At 41.9% G+C, this 25,066-nt stretch overlaps 1 protein-coding gene and 1 pseudogene across 7 annotated transcripts in view; both read left to right on the forward strand.

The window, feature by feature from the left end:
- The first annotated feature begins 2,441 nt into the window (after positions 1-2,441).
- Kdm2a (lysine demethylase 2A) overlaps positions 2,442-25,066 on the forward strand; it is a 111,250-nt gene continuing 88,625 nt past the window's right edge. For 2 of the 7 annotated variants that reach the window (XM_076847668.2, XM_076847664.2), the window contains exons 1-2: positions 2,442-2,770; positions 3,870-3,995. Coding sequence is in view for 3 of the 7 variants with exons in the window: in XM_076847664.2 (XP_076703779.1) it covers positions 3,954-3,995 (42 nt within the window). In the remaining 4 variants the exon portion in view is untranslated. Of the gene's footprint in view, positions 2,771-3,869; positions 3,996-11,106; positions 11,229-13,875; positions 13,942-25,066 lie in introns of those variants that run through there. The other 5 variants (XM_076847670.2, XM_076847665.2, XM_076847666.2 and 2 more) reach the window with 5 other exon arrangements.
- LOC143393210 (U6 spliceosomal RNA) lies at positions 13,247-13,347 on the forward strand (annotated as a pseudogene).

The raw sequence follows: 25,066 nt of genomic DNA on the forward strand, positions 1-25,066 counted from the left end.
GTGCAGAGTGCTGGCCTCCTCTATCAGAGTAATTATGCAAGCTGTTTAACCTTATACTTCAATCTTCTATCTTCAAATGAGTCTAAAGATACAAAGCATTTAGCTTGTCTTGGAAGGATGTTGAGAAACAAAGCATAGAATGTTAAAAAAAACTTCCTAAGAATGCATGAACGAAAATTTGGGGCTGTAATAAATACCTTGGGTTTATGCAGCACCTTTAACCTAGAGTTCAAACCTTCATAGAAATAGGTGGCATCATTGTATCAATTGTCTTTCGCTAAAGTCTTCAGAGAGTTGAAGGCTGTTTACGCGCTTATATGATTCACCATGTCCTTCCTCTCTCCTCCATTTCTTCAAAAGTTTGAAGAGTTGGAAACCAACGCAGGAAGAAAAAGATGTGTGACACCACTCAGCATGGACATAGTGAAGTTAAAAGTGCCGACCTCAAGCACTTGGATATGTAACGCCCAAGCCACCATTCTTTATGGGATTTATAATTTAAACGGGCCCCAAAGCACGAGATTGGCTGGGGAACGGCCCTGATCGCGGCTGGGCTGATCGCATGGCATTGCTCAGATATCTCCAGCCAGGCTCCGTCGACGTCCAGACCTTGCCTGCCCGTCGGGCGGCTGTCGAACCTCAGGAGCCGGTCCGGGGGCAGGGCCGGCGCAACTCGGGCCGCCGCTGCCCCGCCGCTGACCCTCGCGCGAAGCTGCGCGCACCGAGAGGAGACATCTTTCCGGCTGGGCCTCTTGTGCCCGGCGCGGCCCGGGGCTGCAGGGTCGGCCTGGGGGCCGGGAGCGGCTAGCGCACCTCTCCGTGGGGGGCGCCCCGGCTCGCCGGGGGCGGGGTCACGCCCCACCCGGGCCGCCGGGGGCACCGGCGCCGCGGAAACCTGAGCGTGGCCGGGGAGCGGGGGCTTCCTGGGCCACCTCCCCGGGCGCCAGCGGCCCGCGGTGGGCGCGCTGGCCGCCGCCGCCCCCGGGCCGTCGCGGAGACCACTCCCGCGCCAGGCACCTGCGGACGCCCTTGTCAAGCGCCCGGAGCTCCCCCGGGGGAGCCGAACACAGGACAGACATGCTACTCCCGTTTTCTGCCCCTTCGGAGCGGCGAGGAGTGGGTGAGGTGGGCCGGGCCGCTGCGCCGAGGAGCCCCCCGAGCCAAGGGCTTCGGGCCCAGTGGCGGGGGCGCCGAGGCCTGCCTGGGGATGGCGGGCAGGCCGGCCTTGGCCCACCGGCCGGCGCGCGACGGGAGGGCGGCCGACGGGAATGCCCCGGCTCCCTGCGCACCCTCTCCCTGGGCAGGCCCGAGCGGGACACCGGGGTCGGGCCGACCGGGCCCGGCGGCCTGACCCCGGGGAACCCCGCTTCGAGGCGGGCAACGGCTGCCTAGCCCAGTTCGCCCGGCCTTCAGGATGTTGGGACTGTGACGGGCCGCCTAGGGCAGAGGGCGGCCGAAGGGGGAAGGGGAGCTGCTCCCCACTGCTCCGGGGGTGCTGTGCTTGGCTGGGGGTCGGGGGTCACCACCCTCCCAGGAGAGGTGGGGGAGGGCGGCCGGCGCAGCTGGCCAGCGAGGGGCGGGGTCACAGAGGCGAAGTGTGTGTTCAGGCGAGGGTGTGTGGGGGAGGGCGCGCGCGGAGGAGGATCGCGCCCTGCGCGCAGGCGCCAGCAGCCGACCCGGCCCGAGCCCTGGAAGAAGGCCGGCGGGGAGCGGGGGCGGGCGGCCGGCGGGAGGGCGGGTGGGCTGACGCGAAGCGGGGCGGGGAGCCGCGTCGGCGTCGCGGGGCGCGGGCGATTCGAGGCCGACGCATCCGCGCGTGCGCGCGCAGGCGGCGTGTCCGCGTTAGAGGGGAGTGACGCGTGCGCGCTCACGTGCGCCTGGGAGAGCGGTAAGAAGCGCAGGGAGGCTTAAGGCGGTGGGGGTGGAGAGGTGAGCGGGAGGAGGGGTGGGGAGGCGGCGCCTGCGCAGTGCGCCGCGAGGAGCTGTGTGTATGTGAGAGTCTGACGGGTTCAAAATGGCGGCGGCTGCTTCAGCGGCTCCTCCTGTGTGAGGGAAACAACACCCCTCCCCGGCAGCGGCGGCGGCGGCGGCGGCGGCTGCGGCTCGCAGAGCACCTTCCCTGCGGCTGGGCCTGTCGCCGCTCTGTCTCTCCTGGGCAGGGACCGCTCCGGGAGGAGGGGCAACGCCAGGGGGCCCATCCCCCGGAGTCCCTCCTCTGTGACCGGGGAGTAGCCGGGGACTCGTCCCGCAGCGCAGACCCGGCAGAGCGGGAGACGCGAGGGCAGCCCGGCCCCCAGCCCGGCGCGCCGCGCCGCTCCCGCTCTCGCCGCCCCCCGGGGCCGGGGCCCGCGTTCCGGGGGGCCGGGCGGCGCGCGGAGCCTCGGCCCGGCCGGTCTCAGCTGATCGGCCGCCGCTCCCGGGCCCGGAGGCGGCCGGCGGCTGCGGGCGAGGGCACGGCGGGGAGGGCGCTCCCCGCGGCAGGGCCGGCGCGGGCCGGGGCAGCTGACCGCCGGCCGGGGAGCGGGGGCGCGGGCTCGGAGCCCGGGGGTCGTGCCCGGCTCCCGGCCCCTGCGACTCCCGGTTTCCAAGCCAGAAGAGGAGATCGACTCGACAACTGTTTCCTCTCCTTTCCGGGTCGCTCTGACCCTCTCTGGATACTGGGTTGACCCGCGGAAACACCGGAGACGACGTGTGGGATTTAATTTTTCCTCTGTCTTTGGACTCTTTTTTTACTTCTCACTTGGACAAGAACTCAAGAGCGAAATCCCCGGTGAGAATCCCCCTCCCCCCGCCTTGGGAAGTTTGGTTCTCTGTGTTGTCCTAAAGACTTAAAGTTTCTGCCTCTTTTCCCGGTGGGTGAACGGTCGAAACGCCTTCCCCCGGGGGAGCCCGGCGAGACGTGCCGGCTTCCCCGTCCCGCCCGGGGGGTGCAGACACCTTGCCCCTCCCGACCGCGGGCAGTGCCACGATCTGCTCTCGCAAACTATGTCATCGGGTCCTCTGGTCTCCTAGCAGTTCTGAAGGATGCTGCTGTTAACGTGGCGGTAGTGTAGTTACAAAAGAGAGAAATCTGCATTCCCAGTGGAAGCCATTATCCACGAGAGTGTTTAAAAAATGAAAACCCTTGCTTGGTGTTAATAGATTGACTGACGCGCCAATCGGTCTTTATTTAATTTTTGGAGAGGACCTAGTTTATTCTTATTTATAAGTCGAATCTTATTACTTTGTCCAAAAAGAAGACGGTATTTTTGTCTCGGATTTGCAACTCTCAAATTTGTTTCAGAGTTGTACACATCTTGGCTTGGGGGTGGGAGAGTAGGTCTGGGAAAGGAAGGAGACGATTGTGTAGGGCCTTATGGGAGGGGTATGGGGAATTGTTTGGAGTCTTTCTTTAAATCCTGATTTCTTGTCCTCTTTTTATATAGATAGTCTGCCCTTCTTTCTTCAGTTTCTAATTACTGGTGTGAGAACTAATTCGGTTAGGATCTGGATTGGTTCAGTGCGTGCTTCACCTGGTCAGCTCTCTAGAGATAAAAGTCCTGGACTTGTTTGCTTGCTTTTTCTTTTTCTTTCTTTGGCTAATGCTGAATTTAAGGGGAGCTTTGGTAATTACAATCCCTTGGGCAGAAATAAGTGGTATGGCCTGTCCATACGGAACTGAAACCAACATCTCCTTTTGCCTAGGCCTCGGACAGTTGTAATGTGGTGATTAATGTTGAACATGACATAGACTCACTTGCCCAAGAGCAGAAAGATCCTAGACTTATGAAGGGGAACCTCATTTCTACAGAGCCTTTAATTTAACACTCCTTTTTTTAAAAAAAGTTCAAGAATGAGTTCTCATCTCTGCCCATATCATTATTCTTCAGTGTTGCAATCTGGTTCCTTAAGGAGGAAGAGGAAGGCAGCCCTGGAGTGGTTTCTTTACAGTAATTTCGACAGAAGAGTGAGAGATGGAACCCGAAGAAGAAAGGATTCGTTACAGCCAGAGATTGGTTAGTATTTTCTGCCCCCAACCCCAGTTTTGAAGTAAAATAACTATTTTGTTTCCATTTGTGAACTTAATTTTATTTAACTTTTCAGGTGGCTTTTCTGAGCACCAGAGGATAGGGGGTGGTGGTATATTAATGTCCCATTTGGGTTTTGGCCAGGTGGTTAAGGCCTTAATATTCATTCTATTTGGAAATGGCATTATAGCCTTAACTTATATAGAAACCATTGTGAATCAAAGGATTTTGTGGATTACAGTGATACAGGATTCCTAATTTTGCAATATGGTATTATAATCAACTGAATAAATTACATTAGAATGTATATTTTTAGGGACAAAATTGAGGTAGGATAATTCTGTATAATTTTTTAGGATTATGTGGTACCAGGATTTATCCTTTTTGAACTGAAGAGTAAAACTATTATTTTAATAATTTAACATGTTGGTAGGTTTGGGGGTTGTCAAGGGGATTGATTGAAGGCAGGTATAATACTGAATGTTGATAAAGTTCTATATTTTGTATTTTGGGAAGGATGTATGAGATGTATCTTGTTAAAACTTTGTAGTCATGACCTGGAGGGATTAATTTGTGAGTAGGATTACTTTTCCTGTAGGCCTTGCTTTCTTATGATTTGTCTGTTGGAATTCAAGCATTTGATTTTCTCTTTGGTAAAAGAGAGTTTTATTAATATTCTCACCAAATAATCATTTCAAAAAATTGAATTCGTTTTTGTGGAGTGGGTGGTAAGGAAAGCCAAAGAATGGTATGTAGTAGTGAAATTTGCTGAACTGAAAGGCCTAGGAGAATACTAAAGGAATTTATGGTGGTTTTATTTGGCTCTGTGTTTTACACTCATTTTGGAGGAAAAAGGAATAATTCTCTAATCCATTTTCTGATGCTCCTCAGTCTTTTTGAGAAAAGACTTCATTTTTCTTTTTTTTCAATGTTATTAGTGAAAGGGTTTGGGCTATATTAGAATGTGTGTCCAGCAAGCATGTGTTCTGGTGAATCTTAGTTCAAAGATTTGTGCCTATTTCCAATTCATGTGTTCAGATTTTAATTCTTCATGTCTAACTTTTTCAAATAAAGTGTATCAGTAGTGCAGTTTTATGTTTAGAATTTATCTATGGGAAAAGAAAAAGAGGATTCTGCAAAATTCTCTTATCAGATAGTCACTGCTATATGGAATTTATGTTTATCATGTCAGGCTTATAGAATTGTTTAACTGTTAAGGATCTAAGTGATCTTGGGGTATAATTTTTTTTTTAAAGAGAGAGAGAGAATTTTTTAATATTTATTTTATAGTGTTTTTTTTTTCCGGTGGACACAAAATCTTTATTTGTATGTGGTGCTGAGAATCGAACCCAGGGCCGTGCGCATGACAGGCGAGCTCTCTACCGCTTGAGAGCCACATCCCCAGCCCCCTTGGGGTGTAGTTTTTGAAGGAAGAATCTTTCACTAAGCAAAACTTTTCATATTTTTAAGCAAGGATGAGAGGTATAGTGGTAAAGAAATCTAAATACTCTTATGACTTTTTTTCCTGTTAAGGTTTGTTTGTTTCTTTCTTTTTAAATGTAACTTGATTACTACCTGTTGCACACATTAACTTTTTTGGGGAGCGAAAGGGTGGGTATTGAGGATTGGACTCAGGGGCACGTGACTACTGAGCCACATCCCCAGATCTTTTTTTTATATTTTATTTAAAGACGGGGTCTCACTGAGTTGGTTAGTGCCTCACTTTTGCTGAGGCTGGCTTTGAACTCCCCATCCTCCTGCCTCAGCCTCCTGAGCTGCTGGGGATTACAGTCGTGTCCCACTATGCCTGGCACACATTAACTTTTATCTTTCTCTCTCTCTTTCTTTCTGTTTTTGTATGGGGGAGTGAACCCAGGGGTGCCTAACCACTGAGCCACATTCCCATCCTTTTTTTGTATTTTATTTCGAGACAGAGTCTCACTGAGTTGCTTAGGGCCTCACTAAGTTGCTGAGGCTGGCTTTGAGCTCAAATCCTCCTGCCTCAGCCTCCCAAGCCACTGGGATTTCAGGTGTGCACTCAGCCTCTTTTTTGTTTTTCTTTTCTTTTCTTGGTGCTGGTGATTGAATCCAGAGGCACTTTACCCATGAGTTACATTACATCCCCACCTTTTTATTTTATTTTTTTATTTTGTGACAGCAGCTCCCTAAGTTGCTTAGGGAGCTGAATTGCTGAGGCTGGTCCTGAACTTGTAGTCCTCCTGCCTCAGCCTCTCTAGTTGCTGGGATTACTGGCATGCATCATCATACCCAGCCTTATTGTTTCTTTTGGTTACCGTGCTTCTTCTCTGTGTGTGTGTGTGTGTGTGTGTGTGTGTGTGTATGGGGCTAGGGATTGAATTTGGGGTGCTCCAATGCTATACATTCCTAACCTGTTAATTTTATTTTGAAACTTTTGTTGTTATTGTTTTGTTACTGGGGATTGAACACAGGGGGAGTTTTACCACTGACCCACACCCCCCAGCCCTTTCTATTTTTTTATTTTGATATAGGTCTGGCTAAATTGAGACTGTCCTTGAACCTGTGATCCTCCTGCTTCCCCAGTAGCTGGGATTATAGGCTGTGTCATTGTGCTGGGCTGGTTAATGTGCTGTTGTAGTGGTATTAAGAGTGTATTATGTATTTGGTGGGGATCTTTCTTAGAATTTTGAATAATGGTTTTGAATATTAGGGTGACTGATATGTGTTTTCTTATGATTACATGACAAAATTATATCTGAAGTATGACTTTTTTTATTTTGGTGAAACCTGGATTGAATCCAGGGCCTTGTGCATTCTAGGCTAGTGCTTTGCCATTGAACTACATCCCAGCCCTCTTATAACTACTACTTCTTTTTCTTTTCTTTTCTTTTTTTTTTTTTTTTAATATTTTTTAGTTGTCAATGGACTTTTTTTTTAATCTATGTGCAGTGCTGAGAATTGAACCCAGTGCCTCACACATGCTAGGCAAGCATTCTGCTACTGAGCCACAACCCCAGCCCCACATAACTTCTTTTGATATGAAAGCATGTTGGGAACTTATTTGAGTGGCAGTCTGCTGACCAAACTTCTTTTTGGTACTAGGGATTGAACCCAGGGACACTTAACCACTGAGCCACATTCCCAGCCCTTTTTGTTTTATATTAAGACAGGGTCTTGCTAAATTGCTGAGGCTGGCTTTGAACTTTCAATCTTCATCCCTCAGTTTCCTAAACATTGGGATTACAGGTGTATGCCACCACACCTAGCTCCAAACTTTTTTCTTTTTTGTGGTGCTGGGAATTGAACCCAGGCTTACACATGACAGGTGAGTGCTCTACCATTGAGCCACATCCTTAGTCCTGGTCATTCTCCTGCCTCAGCCACCAGAGTTGCTGGGATTGCAGGTATGTTCCATCACATTCCAGCTAGAATTCTGTATTGATTTAAGTTAGATCCTATCCTAAGTTTTAAGATTAATGTATAGACAGGGTAGAGAACATCTATTAAATTAACTTACTATAAAACATTTTTTTTTTCTTTGTTCTCAATAAGTTATGCTCATTTTTGGTCAGGGGTTATAGCTCAGTGGTAGAGCGCTTGCCTAGCATGTGTGAGGCACTAACTTCCATCTTCAGTACCACATATAAATAAATAAAAACATAAAGGTGTTAAAAGAAAGTTTGTTTTTTTTTTTAAAGTCATGCTCATTTTTATAGTGGTTGACTATATTTAATTTTTTTGTTCAGTGCTGGAATTGAATCCAGGGCCTAGTGCCTCCTAGGTAAGTGCTCTACCACTAAGCAATACTGTGAGCCCCATTGTGTTATAGAACTTAATCTTTTTTGGTTTTGCAGTGATTGGCCAGGGAACGTGAAGTTTGAAAAGGAGACAAAATGACACATTTATTAATTTAGCTTAGTAGGTAAAGTTAGTTTGTTCCCATGCAATATATATATTTTTTTACTTATTTGGGCACTGGGGGTTGAACACAGAGGGTTACCACTGAGCTCCATTCCCAGCCCTTATTTATTTATTTATGTATTTTTTTTTTTTTTTTAAGAGAGAGTGAGAGAGGGAGAGAGAGAAAGAGAGAATTTTTAATATGTATTTTTTTTTTTAGTTTTCGGCAGACACAACATCTTTGTTTGTATGTGGTGTTGAGGATCGACCCCGGGCCGCACGCATGCCAGGCGAGCACGCTACCGCTTGAGCCACATCCCCAGCCCCTTATTTATGTATTTTTTGGTATCAGGGGTTGAACCCAGGGGCATTTTACTATTGAGCCACATTGTCACCTTTTTATTTTTTATTTTGAGACAAGGTCTTACAAAATAGCTTAGGGTCTTGATAAATTGTTGAAAATGGCTTTGAATCACTGGGATTACAAGTGTGTGACACTGCCTTCATCTTGACAAGTCATTTTTTAAAAATCAGAAATAGCTAGTTTATGGTCACTGTCTGTATATATTTAAGCATTCACTTACAGGGAATGTTCATCATCATATCTCACAATTCCCTAATTTAAAGTGTTAGTTAAGCTGGGCATGGTGGTACATACCTGTAGTCCCAGCTACTAGGCTAAGGCAGGAGGATCTCTGCCTCAGCAACTTAGTGACACCCTGTCTCAAAATACAAAACAAAAGGACTATGAGGGATGCAATTCAATGGTAGAGCACCCCTGGGTTTGAACCCTAATACTGCCCCTCCCCCCAAAAAAGAAGTTGTTAAATTCATATTAATTCAGTTGGTGAATTTTTAGGTTTTTGGAACCACATTATCTCTGCATAAATCTTATTATTGCTTAGAAAAACCACAGGCAAAATAATAAGCATCTAAAATAAATATATGAGTTTTTTTGCTGTGTAGTGCAGTGATCTTCAGCTTTAATTTGGATCTTTTAAAAATTTTATTCGAAAAGATGATCTGTGTTATGTATTATAATATACTGGGTTATGATATCTGCTCCCCATCTATATAGCATATTGTACACAGGGTTATATTTCATGGGAAAAAAAATCACTAATCCATTCCAGCGGCAATTGTAGAAACAAATGAACACTCAAGTCAATATAAAAAGAAGTGAGCATACTTCAGAGTAAAGGTTGTTATACATACAACCTGATAACTTTTACTCAGATTCACCTAATCCTGGTAGTATTATCTGAAGGGGGGGAATGTTGATTTACTTGAGAATTCAGTTTGCTTGTGAATTTTGATGATGAGATTTAAGTAAATTTTCTGAAGGTTATTATCCTTTAGTCCTGCTAACATATATTATATGTGATTCAGTCTTTTTTATCTATTGCTAGGAATTGGGGACACTGAAGTCCTGGTGATATTCCCACCTTTCCTGGGTTAACCTTGAATTATCTCTTTGAATTCCTTTTACAACATTCACACTTTGAATGGCTCCACTGTAAGGTCTTTCTGACCAGAAATGTATGAGGCAAAATAGAATACTGATTTTAAGCCATTTTTCCCTTCCTAGCCTGAAGTATCATATTGTTAACAACTAGCAAAAAAATTATAGGTGGTATAAATTGTTGCATTTGCTTACTTATAATTATTTCATCAGATTTAGCTTTCAGTCTGTTGGTGAAGGAATATACTGTTCTGATTGTTGTAGCCTCCTTCCTGATGATGCAGGAAAAACCGGACCATTTTTGGGTGATTCAAAATGCAGATAATGAGGGAGCTAATTCTTTTTTCTAACCCGGTAAAAGTATCTTGGGTACCCATAATGAGGATATATTTAAGCCCTATGACTTTCTCTTGTTATATTTTGCTGAATACTAATCACTACTTTACTTAAATGTTTGTGTATGGCTTTCTGCTAGAGTGTAAGCGCCATGAGAGTTAGGGAGTTATTTTTGTACCTGCTGTGTGCTGAGTGCTTCACATAGTGCCTGGTATGTAGCAAGTGTTCAGTAAGTATTTGTTGATTTTATTGAAATCCTTCATGTATACTTTGCTACCAGTTTTCTTAAATGCTAGGAGTGGGCCACTATAATGGAGGAGAGTTTGGTAAAAAGGGTTGATCAAGATATCTGGATATTGAGTCTTGCAGTTTAGATAAAAACCAGAAGGCCTAGCTGTAACACATAAAAACATGTTTAGCACACATGTCAGATGAATGCTTTTATAGTATTTGAGCCATTAGAACAAATAAGGAAATGTCTAGTTGACTTTAAAAGTGTAATCTGAATTTTAAGTTCTACCTCTATCCTGTCCTAAGACTTCTACATCAAGGTTTTTGATTATCTTTAAGTCTTGAAGTTGTGAAGTTGCAAGCAGTTGTGTTCATGTTATTCTTAGGTCTTGGTTTTGGCCATTAAGTCAGAGAGTTGATATGTTTACTATATATCCTGCAGAGGGATGTGGTCCTTTTGTATTTTTTGTTTTGGGGATATGGATATCCTTAATCAGGTTTCATTAATTTTTTTCTGTATATTTAATTTTGGAATGATACTTTAAATTTTGTTTTGTGCTTTCAGAAACATCAAAAAGGTTAAAAGTCAGTATATACTTAATTTTTTTCTTTTTATTTATTTTCTTCAATAAACATTATATGCCAATACTGTAAGGTAGATGGTGTGGTAAAGGGTTTTTATTTTATTATTATCTTGTTTATGGTGTAGTTTTCGATCTTAATTTAAAAAAAAAAAAAATTTATTTTTTTTTAAAGGGAGGTTCAAGGAGGGACCATGATTTGCCCAAGAATACAAAGTTGATAAGGGTTAGGATCAGACCTTAAACTCAAGTGCCCTGACTCCAAACACATTTCTTTTATACCATTTGATCCCTTTTGTGGTATACTTCATACAGAAAACAAATGATTCTCTTTTTTATTGTGTTAAGCTATAGAGTTGGTATTTCTGCTTTTTAAAGGCTACTTTGAAATTTTCTTCCCTAACAGCTGTCTGCTTCAGCATCTAAATGAGAACTATAAATATTTGACAGCTAGTGTTTGATCATGTTTTTAAAAATCTGCACATCCTTTTTGTGAACTTTGAATTCATTGTACTTGATCTATTAAAATAGCAGTTGTGCAGTTTGTGTGTATGTAAGCTTTTTATTTATGCATGTTACTCATATCATTGTTTTCTGTTTTAAATTTTAGGTTCTTGGGGGTTTTCTCTGTCTGTGAGTACTTGGTAAAAACTTAAACCCTAAAGATAAAAGGCAGCAAATAGTGACCAAACGAATGTTTTTGGCAAAAACAGTGGTGAAGGCCTCCTTCAGGTAGGTAGAGAGGAGGAGGGAAGAGGGCATACTTTCAGGTGGTAAAGACAGCATAAGCATTACTATGGAGTTGGAAGCCTTTAAAGCCTGTCCTATGGATATCTGATAGACTGGTAGGACCAAAGTAGGTGGTTTGTTTTGGGAGGCACTGCTGAATAATACTGGGAACACATTTTAAGCAACTTTGAAAGCCAGATACGGACAGCAGACAGCTATTCAAAGTTATGGTTTGTTTTAATAGAGATTTGATCAAAGTAGTGTTTTGGAAGAGTAATTCCTGCAGTTTTAGGTCAGGTGCTTGTCTAGAATAATATGAAAATAGATTACTTATTTTTTCTTTTGGGTACTAGGGATTACTAAGGGGCACTTGACCACTGAGCCACATTCCCAGCCCTGTTTTGTATTTTATTTAGAGTCAGGGTCTCACTGAGTTGCTTAGAACCTCACTTTTGCTGAGGCTGACTTTGAGCCACATTCCCAGCCCTGTTTTGTATTTTATTTAGAGTCAGGGTCTCACTGAGTTGCTTAGAACCTCACTTTTGCTGAGGCTGACTTTGAGCCACATTCCCAGCCCTGTTTTGTATTTTATTTAGAGTCAGGGTCTCACTGAGTTGCTTAGCACCTCACTTTTGCTGAGGCTGACTTTGAACCCCTGATCCTCCTTCTCAGCCTCCTGAGCTGCTGGGATTACAGGCGTGTGCCATGGTGCCTGGCATAGGTTTACCTTTTGAGGTGACAGGTACTTGACCTCTTTGTTGTTTTTTTTTTGGTACTGGGGATTGAATCCAGGGGTCACATCCCCAGCCCTTTTTATTTTTTATTTTGAGACAGGATCTTGCTAAGTTGCTTATAGCCTCACTAAATTGTTGAGCTGGATCTTAAACTTGGGATCCTCCTGCCTCAGCCTCTTGAGTTGCTGGGATTACAGGTGTGTGCCATCACACCTGCTAGTATTTGAACTCTTAAGGCAGTGGTTTTCAAAGTGTGATTCTCCTCAGCAGTAGCATCACTATTATCTAGGTGTCTGGAACATGTTAGAAGTACACATTCTTGGGCTCCCGCTCAAACTTACTGAATCAGAAACTTGTATTGGGCCCAGCAATCTGTTTTAACAAGCACATGATACTGATGCATACAAAAAGTTGAGTATTAATGCCCTAGATATATGTTAGTAGAAATGGAAAGGAAAAGTTAGAACGAAAACACATTGGTACTGAAGGAATGATAGAACTTGATGACTGCTAGATAGTAGTGTGTTATGATAGAAAAGAGCTTAATTGGGGATTGTGAGCCCTGAGTTCTAGCATCAACCTTATTACAACTGGTTTTGAACAAGACTATTGATTTTGGAGGCAAAGACAAGGTCAACTCTGGGGTTAAGCCTGGTTTACCAGGAACACAAGAGGTAGGAATCTTTGAATGGAAAGAGAGAGAATTCAGATGAATGTTTTAGATAATTGGAGATGTTGACAGATTTATTTAAAGCAGTGGGTTCTTAGATGGGCTTGATTTTGTTCCCCAGGGAACAGTTGATAGTATCTGGACACATTTCTGAGTGTCAGACTGAGAGAATGTGTTCTACTGGTGTTTTGTGGGAAGAGGCTAGGGATGCTGCTAAAACATCCTATATGCACAGATCAGGCCCCCACAACAAAGAATTAACTGGTCCATAATGTCAGTAGTGTGAAGTTGACAAACCCTGATAAAAAGGATTTGTTATTAGATAGGTTCTATTTGTATTTGTATACTAATTGTCTGCTGTTTGGTTAGAGTTATGTGTCTAAGCTATAACAGTCTAAAGATTCTGTTTCATAGGACTTTGCCCAAAAGTAAACATGAAGCATTTTTTTTTGTTGAATTTTCACAAAACAAACTACTTGGTCTTATCCATCCTCAACCCAATTGCAGATTTCTTTATTACTCCTTTTAATTCTACCTAAGATCAACTAGTTTTGATAACCTAAGAAAGGATTCAGTGTCATCATATAAGTGAGTTATAGCAAGAGATGTCTTTTTATGCACTCTTCAGCAGCACAGATACAAAAACTGGACCAATATAGAGATTAACATGGTTCTGCACAATGATGACATGAGAATTCATGAAGTGTTCCATATTTTGAAAAAAAAGAGAGCTGGGCATGGTGGCACATGCCTGTAATTCCAGCAACTCAGGAGGCTGAGTCAGGAGGATGGGGAGTTCAAGGCCAGCTTCAGCAGATTAGCACTTAGCAACTCAGTAAGTCACTTTTTTAAAAAAATATTTTTTTAATAATAGTTGGTCACAATACCTTTATTTTATTTGTTTATTTATTTTTTATGTGGTGCTTAGGATTGAGTCTAGCACCTTGCACATGCTAGGTGAGCGCTCTACTGGTGAGCCACAACCCCAGCCACCTGCCCCCCTTGTCTCTAAATAAAATATAAAAAAGGGCTGGGGATGTGGCTCATTGGTTAAGCACCCCTGGGTTCAATTCCTGGTACCCCCTCCCCCCTCAAAAAAAAAGAGTGAGAAATAGCTTTCTGATATTCTTTTTTTTTTTGGTACCGGGGATTGAACCTAGGAGTGCTTAACCACTGAGCAATCCCCAATGCTTTTTATATTTTATTTTTAGATAGAGTCTCACCAAGTTGCTTAGGGCCTCACTAAGTTGCTGGGGCTGGCTTTGAACTTGTGAATCTCCTGCCTCAACCCATGGAGTTGCTGGAATTATAGGTGTGTGCCATTGCACCCGGTTATTCACATACCCTTATATGAAAATTGCCTTTGTAGTTCTTCATTGCACAGCCTGTGTGACTGTACTTGGTGGCCCTTTGTGCTGGGTGCAGAGATAATATAAAGGAAAAATCAAATGTAAATGTGAAACTAGAGTAAAAAAACCCAGTCTGTGTAATAACACACATTAACTGAATGTGCAGTTGGCCCTTTGCATCTGTGGGTTCCACATCTGTCAACTTGTATTCAGTGAACTATAGTTCAAAAACACTTGAAAAAAAAATGTGTTGAGGGGCTGGGATTGTGGCTCAGCAGTAGAGCGCTCACCTAGCACGGGTGGGACCCAGGTTCGATCCTCAGCACCACATAAAAATAAAGGCATTGTGTTGTATTCATCTACACCTAAAAAATAAATATTAAAAAAAAATGTGTTGAACATGTATATGTTTCTTGTCATTATTTCCAAACAGTATAGAATAACTATAGCCATGTGCCTCATGGTGGCATTTCAGATAGACGGCATATACTATGGCATATACTACATAGACTAGGTGTATAATAGGTTATGACATCTATAAGTTTAAGTTCACTCTGTGATATTTGCAGAACAACATTAATACACAAGGACACATTTTTCAGAATATATCCCAATTGTTAGATGATGCTTGACTATTTTTTTTTTTTTTAAAGAGAGAGAGAGAGAGAGAGAGAGAGAGAGAGAGAGAAGGAGGGGGGAGAGAGAATTTTTTAATATTTATTTTTCGGTTTTCGGCGGACACAATATCTTTATGTGGTGCTGAGGATTGAACCCAGCGCCCCGCTAGGATTGAACCTAACCCCCGCGCATGCCAGGCGAGCACGTTACTGCTTGAGCCACATCCCCAGCCCAGATGCTTGACCATTTTTACTAATTTATTTCTCAATGATCCTTGAAATTCTATGATACCCATTTTTTCATATTTGGAAATAGAGGCATAAGATAGTTAAATAAACTTGCTTCAGATTATCCAGCTAGGTTAGTTCAGAGGTACTAAGCTATTTTACCACTTCTTCAGCTTTTTTGGGGAACAGTTTATAAATGTTTTGATGATGAATTTAGGGTGTTTCCAACATCATCTTTATTCATTTAGGAGATTTATTCACTTAAATGTTTGTTGAGTTGTTATACTGTGCCAGGCACTTTACTTGGGTCTTTAAAAACTATAGTTTCAGATAGTGCTGATTATTTTGAAGGGAAAGAGCACGGTGAGATACTTGTAGGATGGGAATTACTCCTTGAGCTAGATTGATCAGTGAAAGCCTCTCTAATAGGATAGCTGTTTTATACTGTGACCTGAATGGTGAGCAACCAATCTTGTGATGTTCAAAGGTTCAAGGGACCAGATCTGTATTTAGAAGCTCTAGATAGAGGGACTAGCTAATACAAAGCCCTAAGGTAGAGATGAGAAAATTTTACTAAGTATTTAACTATGTATCAGACACTATATAAAGGTCTTGGGATAGAGTAATGAGCAAGACAGGCATGGTCCCTTTGTCATGGACTTCTATTCTGGTGGGAAAATCAGACTTTAAACAAACACTTATGCTAGTAATGTTAATTATGGTTGAGCAAAGGGCTTCAAAGGTAAATACAGGATGCAGTGTGAGTGTATAATAGGATTGCCTAATCTAGACTTCAGGAGTGGGTTGAAACATCAGAGAACATTTTTACTAAGAAAGCCTTTAAAGCTGAGATGTGAAAAGGGAGGTGAGTAAGAGGTAACCAGGCAAAGAAGAGAAATGATTAGCATATGCAAAACCCCTAGGGTTGGAAAGAATTTCAGATGTTTGAGAGACCCTATCTAGCAACTAAAGACCCAAAAGGCTAGTGTAACTGTAGTGATGTGAGTAGAAGAGAGAACCTCTCCCCGCCCTTTACTGAAGATTTAACCAGGGCCTTGCCACATGCTAGACAAGCATTGTAGTACTGAGCTATACTCCTAGTCCGAGTTGGAATCTTGACAAGGTACTCAGGGGTCAAGTCAAATAGGGCATTATCTTGAAGGCAGTAAGAAGGCAAAAAGTCAGCCAAGGCATATTATGTGTACTAATATCAATGGATGAATTATAGAGAAAAGATCAGGAAGAGTGTGAGAATGATTTGAGAAGACCAGTTAGGAGGCCGCTTCAGTGGTTCAGGAAAGATGTGATGTAGTATGCTTGAGGGAGCTGACAGAATTAGAGAAGAGATAGTTTGAGAAATATTTACAAAACAGAATTACAGGACTTTGGTTTATTAGATGTATAGAGGATAAATGGAAGGAGGTACAACATGAAAGTGTGATTCCCACGTTTTCCTCATGGGTGACTTGTACCACAATCCCATTATTTGAAATAGGGCGCACTGAAGGAAGAGTAGTTTGGGGCATTGAGTGGAGGAGTTAAAAGTTCAGTTTTTTTTTTTTTTTTTAAGTTGTAGATGGACAGAATGCATTTATTTGTTTATTTTCATTTGGTGCTGAGGATCGAACCCAGTGCCTCACACTTACTAAGCAAGTGCTCTACCACTGAGCCACAAAACCAGCCTTAAAGTTCAGTTTTGAGGAAGTTTGGATAGGTTGAATGTGAAGTGCTTGAGAAACATCGCAATAGAGTTGTTGGCTGGGTAATTGGATATGATTCTGGGGGCCTCAGGAGGGTCTTATTGGCAGGTGTTTGAATTTCCTTAATGTATGTATGGTAATGGAAGAAGGGTAGACAGGAAGCGAGAGAGAAGGAAGGTCCAGAGAACTAGGAAGAGAATCAGGGTAGAGATATCCTGAAAGCCATGGGACTGTTCAGGTACTGTTCTAAGCATTTGTATATTTTTACTCATTTAATGTTTATAGCCTATGAAATAGGTGCTTTTATTGTCCTTATTATAGACAGGAAAATGATACAAGAGGACACTATATAACTTGCTTAGGATCACCAGGTAATAACCAGAGAAGTTGATTTTTGGACCTAGGCTGCCTGGCTCCAGTTTATACTTTTAACTACCCCTTGATATTGTTAGTGTTTTTTTTTTTTTTTTTTTAATTTTTTTAATTGTTGTAATGGTTTTATTTTTTGTTGTTGTTTTTCAGTGCTAGGGATTGAACCCCAACCTCAGGCATGCTAAACAAGCTCTCATCCACTGAGCTATATGTATCCCCAGTCCCTTGCCTAGTGTTTCAAAGAGGAGGGAGTGGTCTTTGAGGTTGACACTGCCTAGAGGCCGAAGATACTGAGGACTGCCATTGGATTTGGCAACATAGAGGTTATTGGTGACTTTGAACTGAAGTGTTATGCCATGACGATTTTTACAGACTTAGTCTGAGGCACAATTAGAGTCAATCAAATCTATTTTATAAATGCTCATCACACTATATAACTAAGGCACATCCTAATTCTAAGTCCTAACTCAGTCTACACCCAAGGGTCCCAGGTGCTCACCTGTGACGTGTACACCTAGGGTGTAGACTCTTACATCACTAACTTAAGTCTAAGTTCTGTAGTCTTAAGTTCTGCAGTTCACATTATGGAACATTGCTTATAGTCATTCACTATTTAATCAATTCACATTCACTAATTAACATACTCAGTAGTCTATAACATTTCTGATACTCATGTCAGTGGCATATTTTGGGGCAGAAAACCTTCAAAATAAATGTGAGACTAAGTAGAGTGAAGAAAAGTTCAAAAAAGTTTGACTTGTGAAGGGAGAAGGGGAGCAAGTTATACCTGAAAGTTAATGTAAGATCCAGAAAGGCTCTTTTGGATTTTTATTTTTTGTTTTAAGTTGGAAGTGACCGCTGAATTTTTTGTTTATAGCATTATCCAGGTATACCTCTTACTCTGTATCACTTCATGTTTAATTCATTGCTAAGATCTGATTTCTAGGGGCTGGATTTGTAGCTCAGTGGTAGAGCACATGTGAGGCACTGGGTTCTATCCTCAGTATCAAATAAAATAAATAAATAAAGTAAAGGTATTATGTCCATCTACAACTAAAATAAAAAAGATTTGCTGATTTTTTTTTAAATATTTTTTAGTTGTAGTTGGACACAATATCTTTATTTTATTTATTTATTTTTATGTGGTGCTGAGGATCGAACCCAGGGCCTCGCACGTGCTAGGCTACCACTGAGCCACAACCCCAGCCCAAGATTTGCTGATTTCTAATATTCATCTTGCAGTTCTCACTGCAACTCATAGGTTTTTTTTTGTTTTTTTTTTGTGGAGGGTGGGGTACTGGGGATTGAACCCAGAGGCACTTTACCACTGAGCCACACCCCCAACCCTTTTATTTTTAAAATTTTTATACCTTTATTTTCTTTGTTTATTTTTATGTGGTGCTGAGGATGGAACCCAGTGCCTCACACATGCTAGACAAGTGCTCTACTGCTGAGCCACAACCCCAGCTCACCCTTTTATTTTTTATTTTGAGACAAGGTCTCGCTAAGTTGCTGAGGCTGATCTTGAATTTGCAATCCTCCTGCCTTAAGTCTTTTGAGTCTCTGGGATTCCAGGCGAGCACATCATGCCTGGCTGCAGCTTCTAGTTCTGATATTTAGTCTGAGCCATTGCAGTAGCCTATTTCTTAGGTTATTATTATTATTTTGGGGGAGGCTTTTTTTTCGCCCCACTATTTCTTTTCTTTTTTTTTTTTTAAATTTTTTTCTTTTAGTTGTTGATAAACCTTTATTTATTTATACGTGGTATTGAGAATTGAACCCAGTGCCTCACACATGCCAGGCAAGTGCGCTACTGCTGAACCACAACCTCAGCCCCCCACTATTTCTTTTTTTTTTTTTTTTTTTTTGGTGGCGGGGGGGTACTGGGGATTGAGCTCAGGTGCAGTCGACCACTGAGCCACATCCCCAGCCCTATTTTGTATTGAGTTGCCTAGCACTTTGAGTTGGCTGAGGCTGACTTTGAACTTGTTTTCCTTCTGCCTCAGCCTCCTGAGCTGCTGAGATTACAGGAGTGTGTCACTGTGGCCAGCCCACTATTTCTTTTTTCCTTTTTCTTTTTTAGAGAGAGAATTTTTTTAATATTTATTTTTCAGTTTTCGGCAGACACAGCATCTTCATTTTATCTGTATGTGGTGCTGAGGATCGAACCCAGCGCCGTGCGCATGCCAGGCGCACTACCACTTGAGCCACATCCCCAGCCCACTATTTCTTAAGTTGTGCTTTCAAGGTCCTGATGTTGTCTTTCATCCTCCCTGACTTTCTCACTGTGTAGTCACTGGTGCTGTGGGATAGATCCTGAACTTAAATTTATGAGACTGGGCTTTGAATTTCAGTTTATAAACACTATGATATTGGGCAAATTACTTAACCTTGATAAACTTTATTTTTTCATCTGTGGAATAGTGAAAATAAATCTTACTTGGTTGACTTAATCGTTTTGGCATTGTAGACACAAATTCCTTAGTGTGGTATTCAGGCCCAGTTGACTGTCACAGTCTTATTTTCTACTTTTAACCTGTGTACATTTCAGCCAAACCAAGCTAACTGCTTGTTTTCTTCCACTTACATGTAATTCCTGTTTCCTGGTTCTTACACCAGTGCTCTTCCTATAAAGCTTATTTGAAATACTGAGTATGGAAGGGGACTTCTTTCCTAAATCCTAAAGATATTTTTTATACCTCTCATGATAGCCAACAGGATACATGATAGGAAGTTTAATTATATCTGGATAACTTGCTCCTTGAGGACAGGGCATGACTCTTTTTTACCATGAGTATTTCTTTTCTAGTGGTACATAGCATGGTGCTATTTATATCATTGAGACTCTCACATTGTTTGGTTGAAAATGCATGGTTTCAGGAAGACAAAGTAAATGTAATAAAAGTAATTTAGACAAAGTAAATGTAATAAAATTCTATGGTAAAGTGCTGATAGTAATATTAAGGGACTAAGTCAGAACAGGGTCAAAGAGGAGTGCCAAGGAATGAGAATTGCTCCATTTGCCTGGTTGTTAAGAGAAAGGAGGACCAGACTATTTATGTCCCTTGAGATCTCTAGTTACCTTTGCTCTTATACTGTGTTCACCAGGCTATTTTCATGGTTTGGTTCTCCTGGTTCCTAGATACTGAGAAATGGCTTCTCTGGATAGTGGGCATGAGTATTCATAGTTGGTACAAGGCATTCTGAAGAAGTTAACTGACAGTTCTTTTGTCTTACAGAGCTGAGAACTGGCCTGCCAAGATTTCTTTGTATTTAAAGAAGACAAAAATGTCCAATTGGCAGTAATAAAATCTACAAACACTTTCATTTGGGCAGGTGTTTTGCTTTTGAGAAGGCTGTTAGGACTTGTGTATGCTAAGGTATCATCCTTCACATCTTAGCTCGGGTCTTTTTCTCAGAAAAACATTTCTTTGACTAAGTCAGATCTTCCTACTGTAAGTTCTCATAGTATAGAATACTTCTTGTGCTTAGCTCTTTTAAGAATTGGCATTTTATATTTCCTTGGATTATTACTTGATTGTCTGTTTTCCTGTCAGGGTGTAGCATCATTAAAGGCTGCTACTGTGTTTTTTCCTCACACATGATATAGGTATAGTCTTGGTCCATGGTAGATGGTTAATGGAGTTTTTTTTCTGTGAACGTGCCTATCCAAAATGTTCTTTCTTCCACCCCATCCTGTCTTTTTTTTTTTTTTAATATTTATGTTTTGATTTTAGGTTGACACAATATTTTATATTTATGTGGTACTAAGGATCAAACCCAGTGCCTTATGCATCTTAGGTGAGCACTCTACCAGTGAGCCACAACCCCAACCCCATCCTGTCTTTTTGTCAAGCTGATTATCCTCCAATGTCCCCAGATGTTCTTTAGAGCTCTCTGTAGTCACATTCCCTAGGCCCTTTGTATGCATTCCCATTGTGGGACCAGTCACTTTGTGTTACATTCAATATGAATCCTATTTTTCTCAGCAAGTGTAGACTTTTTTGATGCAAGGGTCTTGTCTTTTCAAATACTTAAAATTGCCTGTTGAAGAAAAATGTGTCTGTATTTACTAAAAATATGTCATATAGAATATATAATGTAATAACAGTTCTAGCAATGGAAAGAACCTTAGATTGCTAATCAGGGAGCCTGAGTTAGTTTATTTTATTTACTGCAAAGTCCTCAGTTACAAGAGTTGAAGCTACTTGTTTTCAAAGTGTGGTCCTAGGCAACATTACTCGGGAATGAGTAAGAAATAGAATTCTCAGGTCCTAGTCCTGAATCAGAGACTCTTAACAGACTGACTGTGCGTACCTGTTATCCCAGCTACCTGGGAGGCCAAGAGAGGAGGATTGCAAGTATCAGTCTAGCTTCAGTAACTTAGTGAAACCTTGTCTTAAAATATCAAAAGAGCTAGGGGCCGGAGTTGTGGCTTAGTAGAGTGTTTACCTGGCACAGGTGAGGCATTGGGATCGTCCTCAGCCACCGCATAAAAATAAATATATAAAAATAAAGTTATCGTGTCCATATACAACTAAAACAATAACAAAAACAAAAAAAAACGGTCTGGGACTGTAGCTCAGAGGTAGAGCCTTTGCCTAGCCTAGCATGGGTGAAGCCCTGGGTTTAATCCCCAGTATCACCAAAAATAAAAAAATTAAAATTAATTCAAGACAGTGTCTTTGCTGAGTGGCCAAGACTGACTTCAAATTTCCTTTTTCTTTTTTTTTTTTAAAGAGAGAGAGAATTTTTTTTTTTTTTAAAGAGAGAGAGAGAATTTTTTTTTTTTAAATATTTATTTTATTTTAGTTATCGGCGAACACAACATCTTTGTTTGTATGTGGTGCTGAGGATCGAACCCGGGCCGCACGCGTGCCAGGCGAGCGCGCTACCGCTTGAGCCACATCCCCAGCCCCGAGAGAGAATTTTTTAATGTTTATTTTTTAGTTTTCGGCGGACACAACATCTTTGTTTGTATGTGGTGCTGAGGATCGAACCCGGGCCGCACGCATGCCAGGCAAGCGAGCTACTGCTTGAGCCACATCCCCAGCCCCGAGAGAGAGAATTTTTTTAATATTTAGTTTTTAGTTTTCGGTGGACACAACAACTTTATTTTATTTTTTATGTGGTGCTGAGGATCGAACCCAGCGCCCTGTGCATGCCAGGGTAGCATGCTACCGCTTGAGCCACATCCCCAGTCCTGACTTCAGATTTTCGATCCTGCTCCTGCCTCAGCCTCCTGAGCAGCTGGGATTACAATTTTTCACCACCTTGCTTGGTTTCCATTTATCCCCTGCCCCCCCCCTCTTTTTTTGTATCAGGGATTGAACTCACAGGCACTTAACCACTGAACTACATCTTCAACCCTTTTAATTTTGATCAGGATCTCCCTTAGTTGCTAAAGCTGATTTTGAACCTGACTTTTGATCCTTCTGTCTCAGCCTCCTGAGCTGCTGGGATTACAGGTGTGTGCCACTGTGCCCATCTGAAGGAGCTTGTTTTTCTTTGGTCTTTCCTAACATGAAAGTTGTCGTAATCCCTCTACTTAATTGCCTTCTTTTTCTGTTTTTATTTTAGTTGTAGTTGGACACAATACCTTTATTTTATTTTTATGTGGTGTTGAGGCTTGAACCCTCTACCACTGAGCCACAACTCCAGCCCCCTAATTTTCCTTCTTCAGAACTTTTCTAGCTATTCCTTGGTCTGATTATCAAACTACAAAAATTATTAAGAGTTTTACATCCTTTCTTGTTGCTCCCCCCGCCCCTTATTTACTCAGCAAATTCTATCAGATATACCCTTGGTGTTTAATGAATGTTCTTGGTATATAAAAATATCTTAGATGAACATGTGGCACATTCCTGTAATTCCAGTAACTTGGGAGGCTGAAGCAGGAGGATCACAAGTTTGAGTAGCCTTTGCAGTTTAGTGAAACCCCGTCTCAGAATTGGCCTGGGATGTGGGCTGGAGTTGTGGCTCAGTGATAGAGTACTTGCCTTGCACGCGTAAAGCCCTGGGTTCCATCCTCAGCACCACATAGAAATAAATAAGTAAAAATATATTGTGTCAGGGCTGGGGATGTGGCTCAAGCGGTAGTACGCTTGGCTGGCATGCGTGGGGCACTGGGTTCTATCCTCAACACCACATAAAAATAAAATAAAGATATTGTGTCCACCTAAAAAAAACTAAAAAATAAACATTTAAAAAATATATTGTGTTGGGGCTGGGGATGTGGCTCAAGTGGTAGCACGCTCGCCTGGCATGCGTGCGGCCCGGGTTCGATCCTCAGCACCACGTACAGACAAAGATGTTGTGTCCGCCAAATACTAAAAAAATAAATATTTAAAAAAAATATATTGTGTCCATCTACAACTTAAAAAAAAAAAAAAAAAGAATTGGCTGGGGATGTAATTCAATGGTAAATCACCCCTTCGTTCAATCCCCAGTATTGCAAAAAGTGGGGAAAAGTGGATATCTAGTACCCTGTTCTCATAGTCTTATATTAAGAGAAGCCACATAAATAAAATTCTATAATGTGATAAATGAAATTTAGGGGATATGAAGTACAGAGGTAAGTAGAAGAATGATTGAGGAGTGCTAAAAAATTCTTCAAGTAGGAGATAACTACTCAGTTTGGATATTGGAACCCTTAAGATTTGTCCACCTAGCCAAGGGGTGAGGAAGGAAATTCTGAGTACAGGGTCCAGCATATTCAAAGGCAGAGAAGTATGAGATAGTACCAGAGGTGCAAAATGCATTTCTAGGTTCATTATTGCCAGAACACAGGAACAGCATAGATATGAGTTGTGAAGAGTCTGAGTCAGTAAGTTGTTTGTACCTGACTCACTAGGTGATGGAGAAACCTCAGAGGAACTACAAATGTGGGGGAGACTAACCATATTTCTGTTTTAGAAAGATTGCCCTTGGACGCAGCAGAGTAGTGTAGTCCTATAATCCCAGCTACCAAGAAGACTGAGGCAGGAGGATTGCGAGTTCAAAGTCAGCCTGGACAAGTTAGTGAGACCCTGTCTCAAAAAATAAAAAGGACTGGGATATGGCTCAGTGGTAAAGAGCTCCTGGGTTCAATCCCCATACAAAAAAGAAGAAAAAAGCAGAATTATTGTCTAACATTTTTCATTTTGTTGTTATAATATCATTTAAATGGTTTGTGTATGCCTATCCATATTAATGAAATTCATCAACTTCTGCTAATAGAATGACAAGCTGAGACATGTCTATTGAAGGGAAATTTATTCATTTCACAAGTGATGATGGGTTTTTTTCCCTTTATGACTGAACAAAGAACACTGATTTAGGTGTATAACAGTCCCTGTTCAATTTGTGATGCAATATATTGTTTCAATTTCCTTTGGCTGTAATGTTCTTTATATACTATTAAATTCTAAAAATACTTTATTGACTAGTTATGCTATAGGATTAATTTGATATTAAAAAGACTCTTATTGCCAGTTGTACACCTGTAATCCCAGCAGCTCAGGAGGCTGAAAAAGGAAGTTTGAGGCTAGCCTTCACAATTTAGTGAGATCCTGAGCTTCTACTTCCTAAGTAGACCCTGTCTCAAAATAAAAAATATGAAAAGGTTTAGGGATGTGGCTTAGTGGTTTAGCACTTCTGGATTCAATTCTTGGTACCAAAAAAAAGGAGGGGGGCTGGGGATATAGCTCAGTTGGTAGAGTGCTTGCCTTGTATGCACAAAGCCCTGGGTTCAATTCCCTGCACCACACACAAAAAAAGGTGGGGATGTAGCTCAGTGAAAATTGCCCCTGGGTTGAATCTCCAGCAAGCCCCTCCCTCACCAAAAATAATTGAATTTGTTATTAAATATAGGAATAATGTATAAAGAACTTGAAAGAAATTTAAATAAGTTATTTCCATGAGTGAAATTTTGTTTTCTCTTTTATGGTACTAGTCAGTCTTTGGGAATGTAATACCGATGTTTCTTCAGCAGTTTTATTTTTACTTTTTTCCTCTCAGTTTTGATAGAATTAAAAAAAATATTTATTTTTTAGTTGTAGTTGGGCACAATATCTTTATTTTATTTATTTATTTTTTATGTGGTGCTGAGGATTGAACCCAGGGCCTCTCATGTGTGCTAGGCGAGTGTTCTACCACTGAGCCACAACCCCAGCCCCTCAGTTTTGATAGAA

This window comes from Callospermophilus lateralis, chromosome 2, assembly GCF_048772815.1.
Source record: "Callospermophilus lateralis isolate mCalLat2 chromosome 2, mCalLat2.hap1, whole genome shotgun sequence".
NCBI lineage: Eukaryota > Metazoa > Chordata > Mammalia > Rodentia > Sciuridae > Callospermophilus > Callospermophilus lateralis.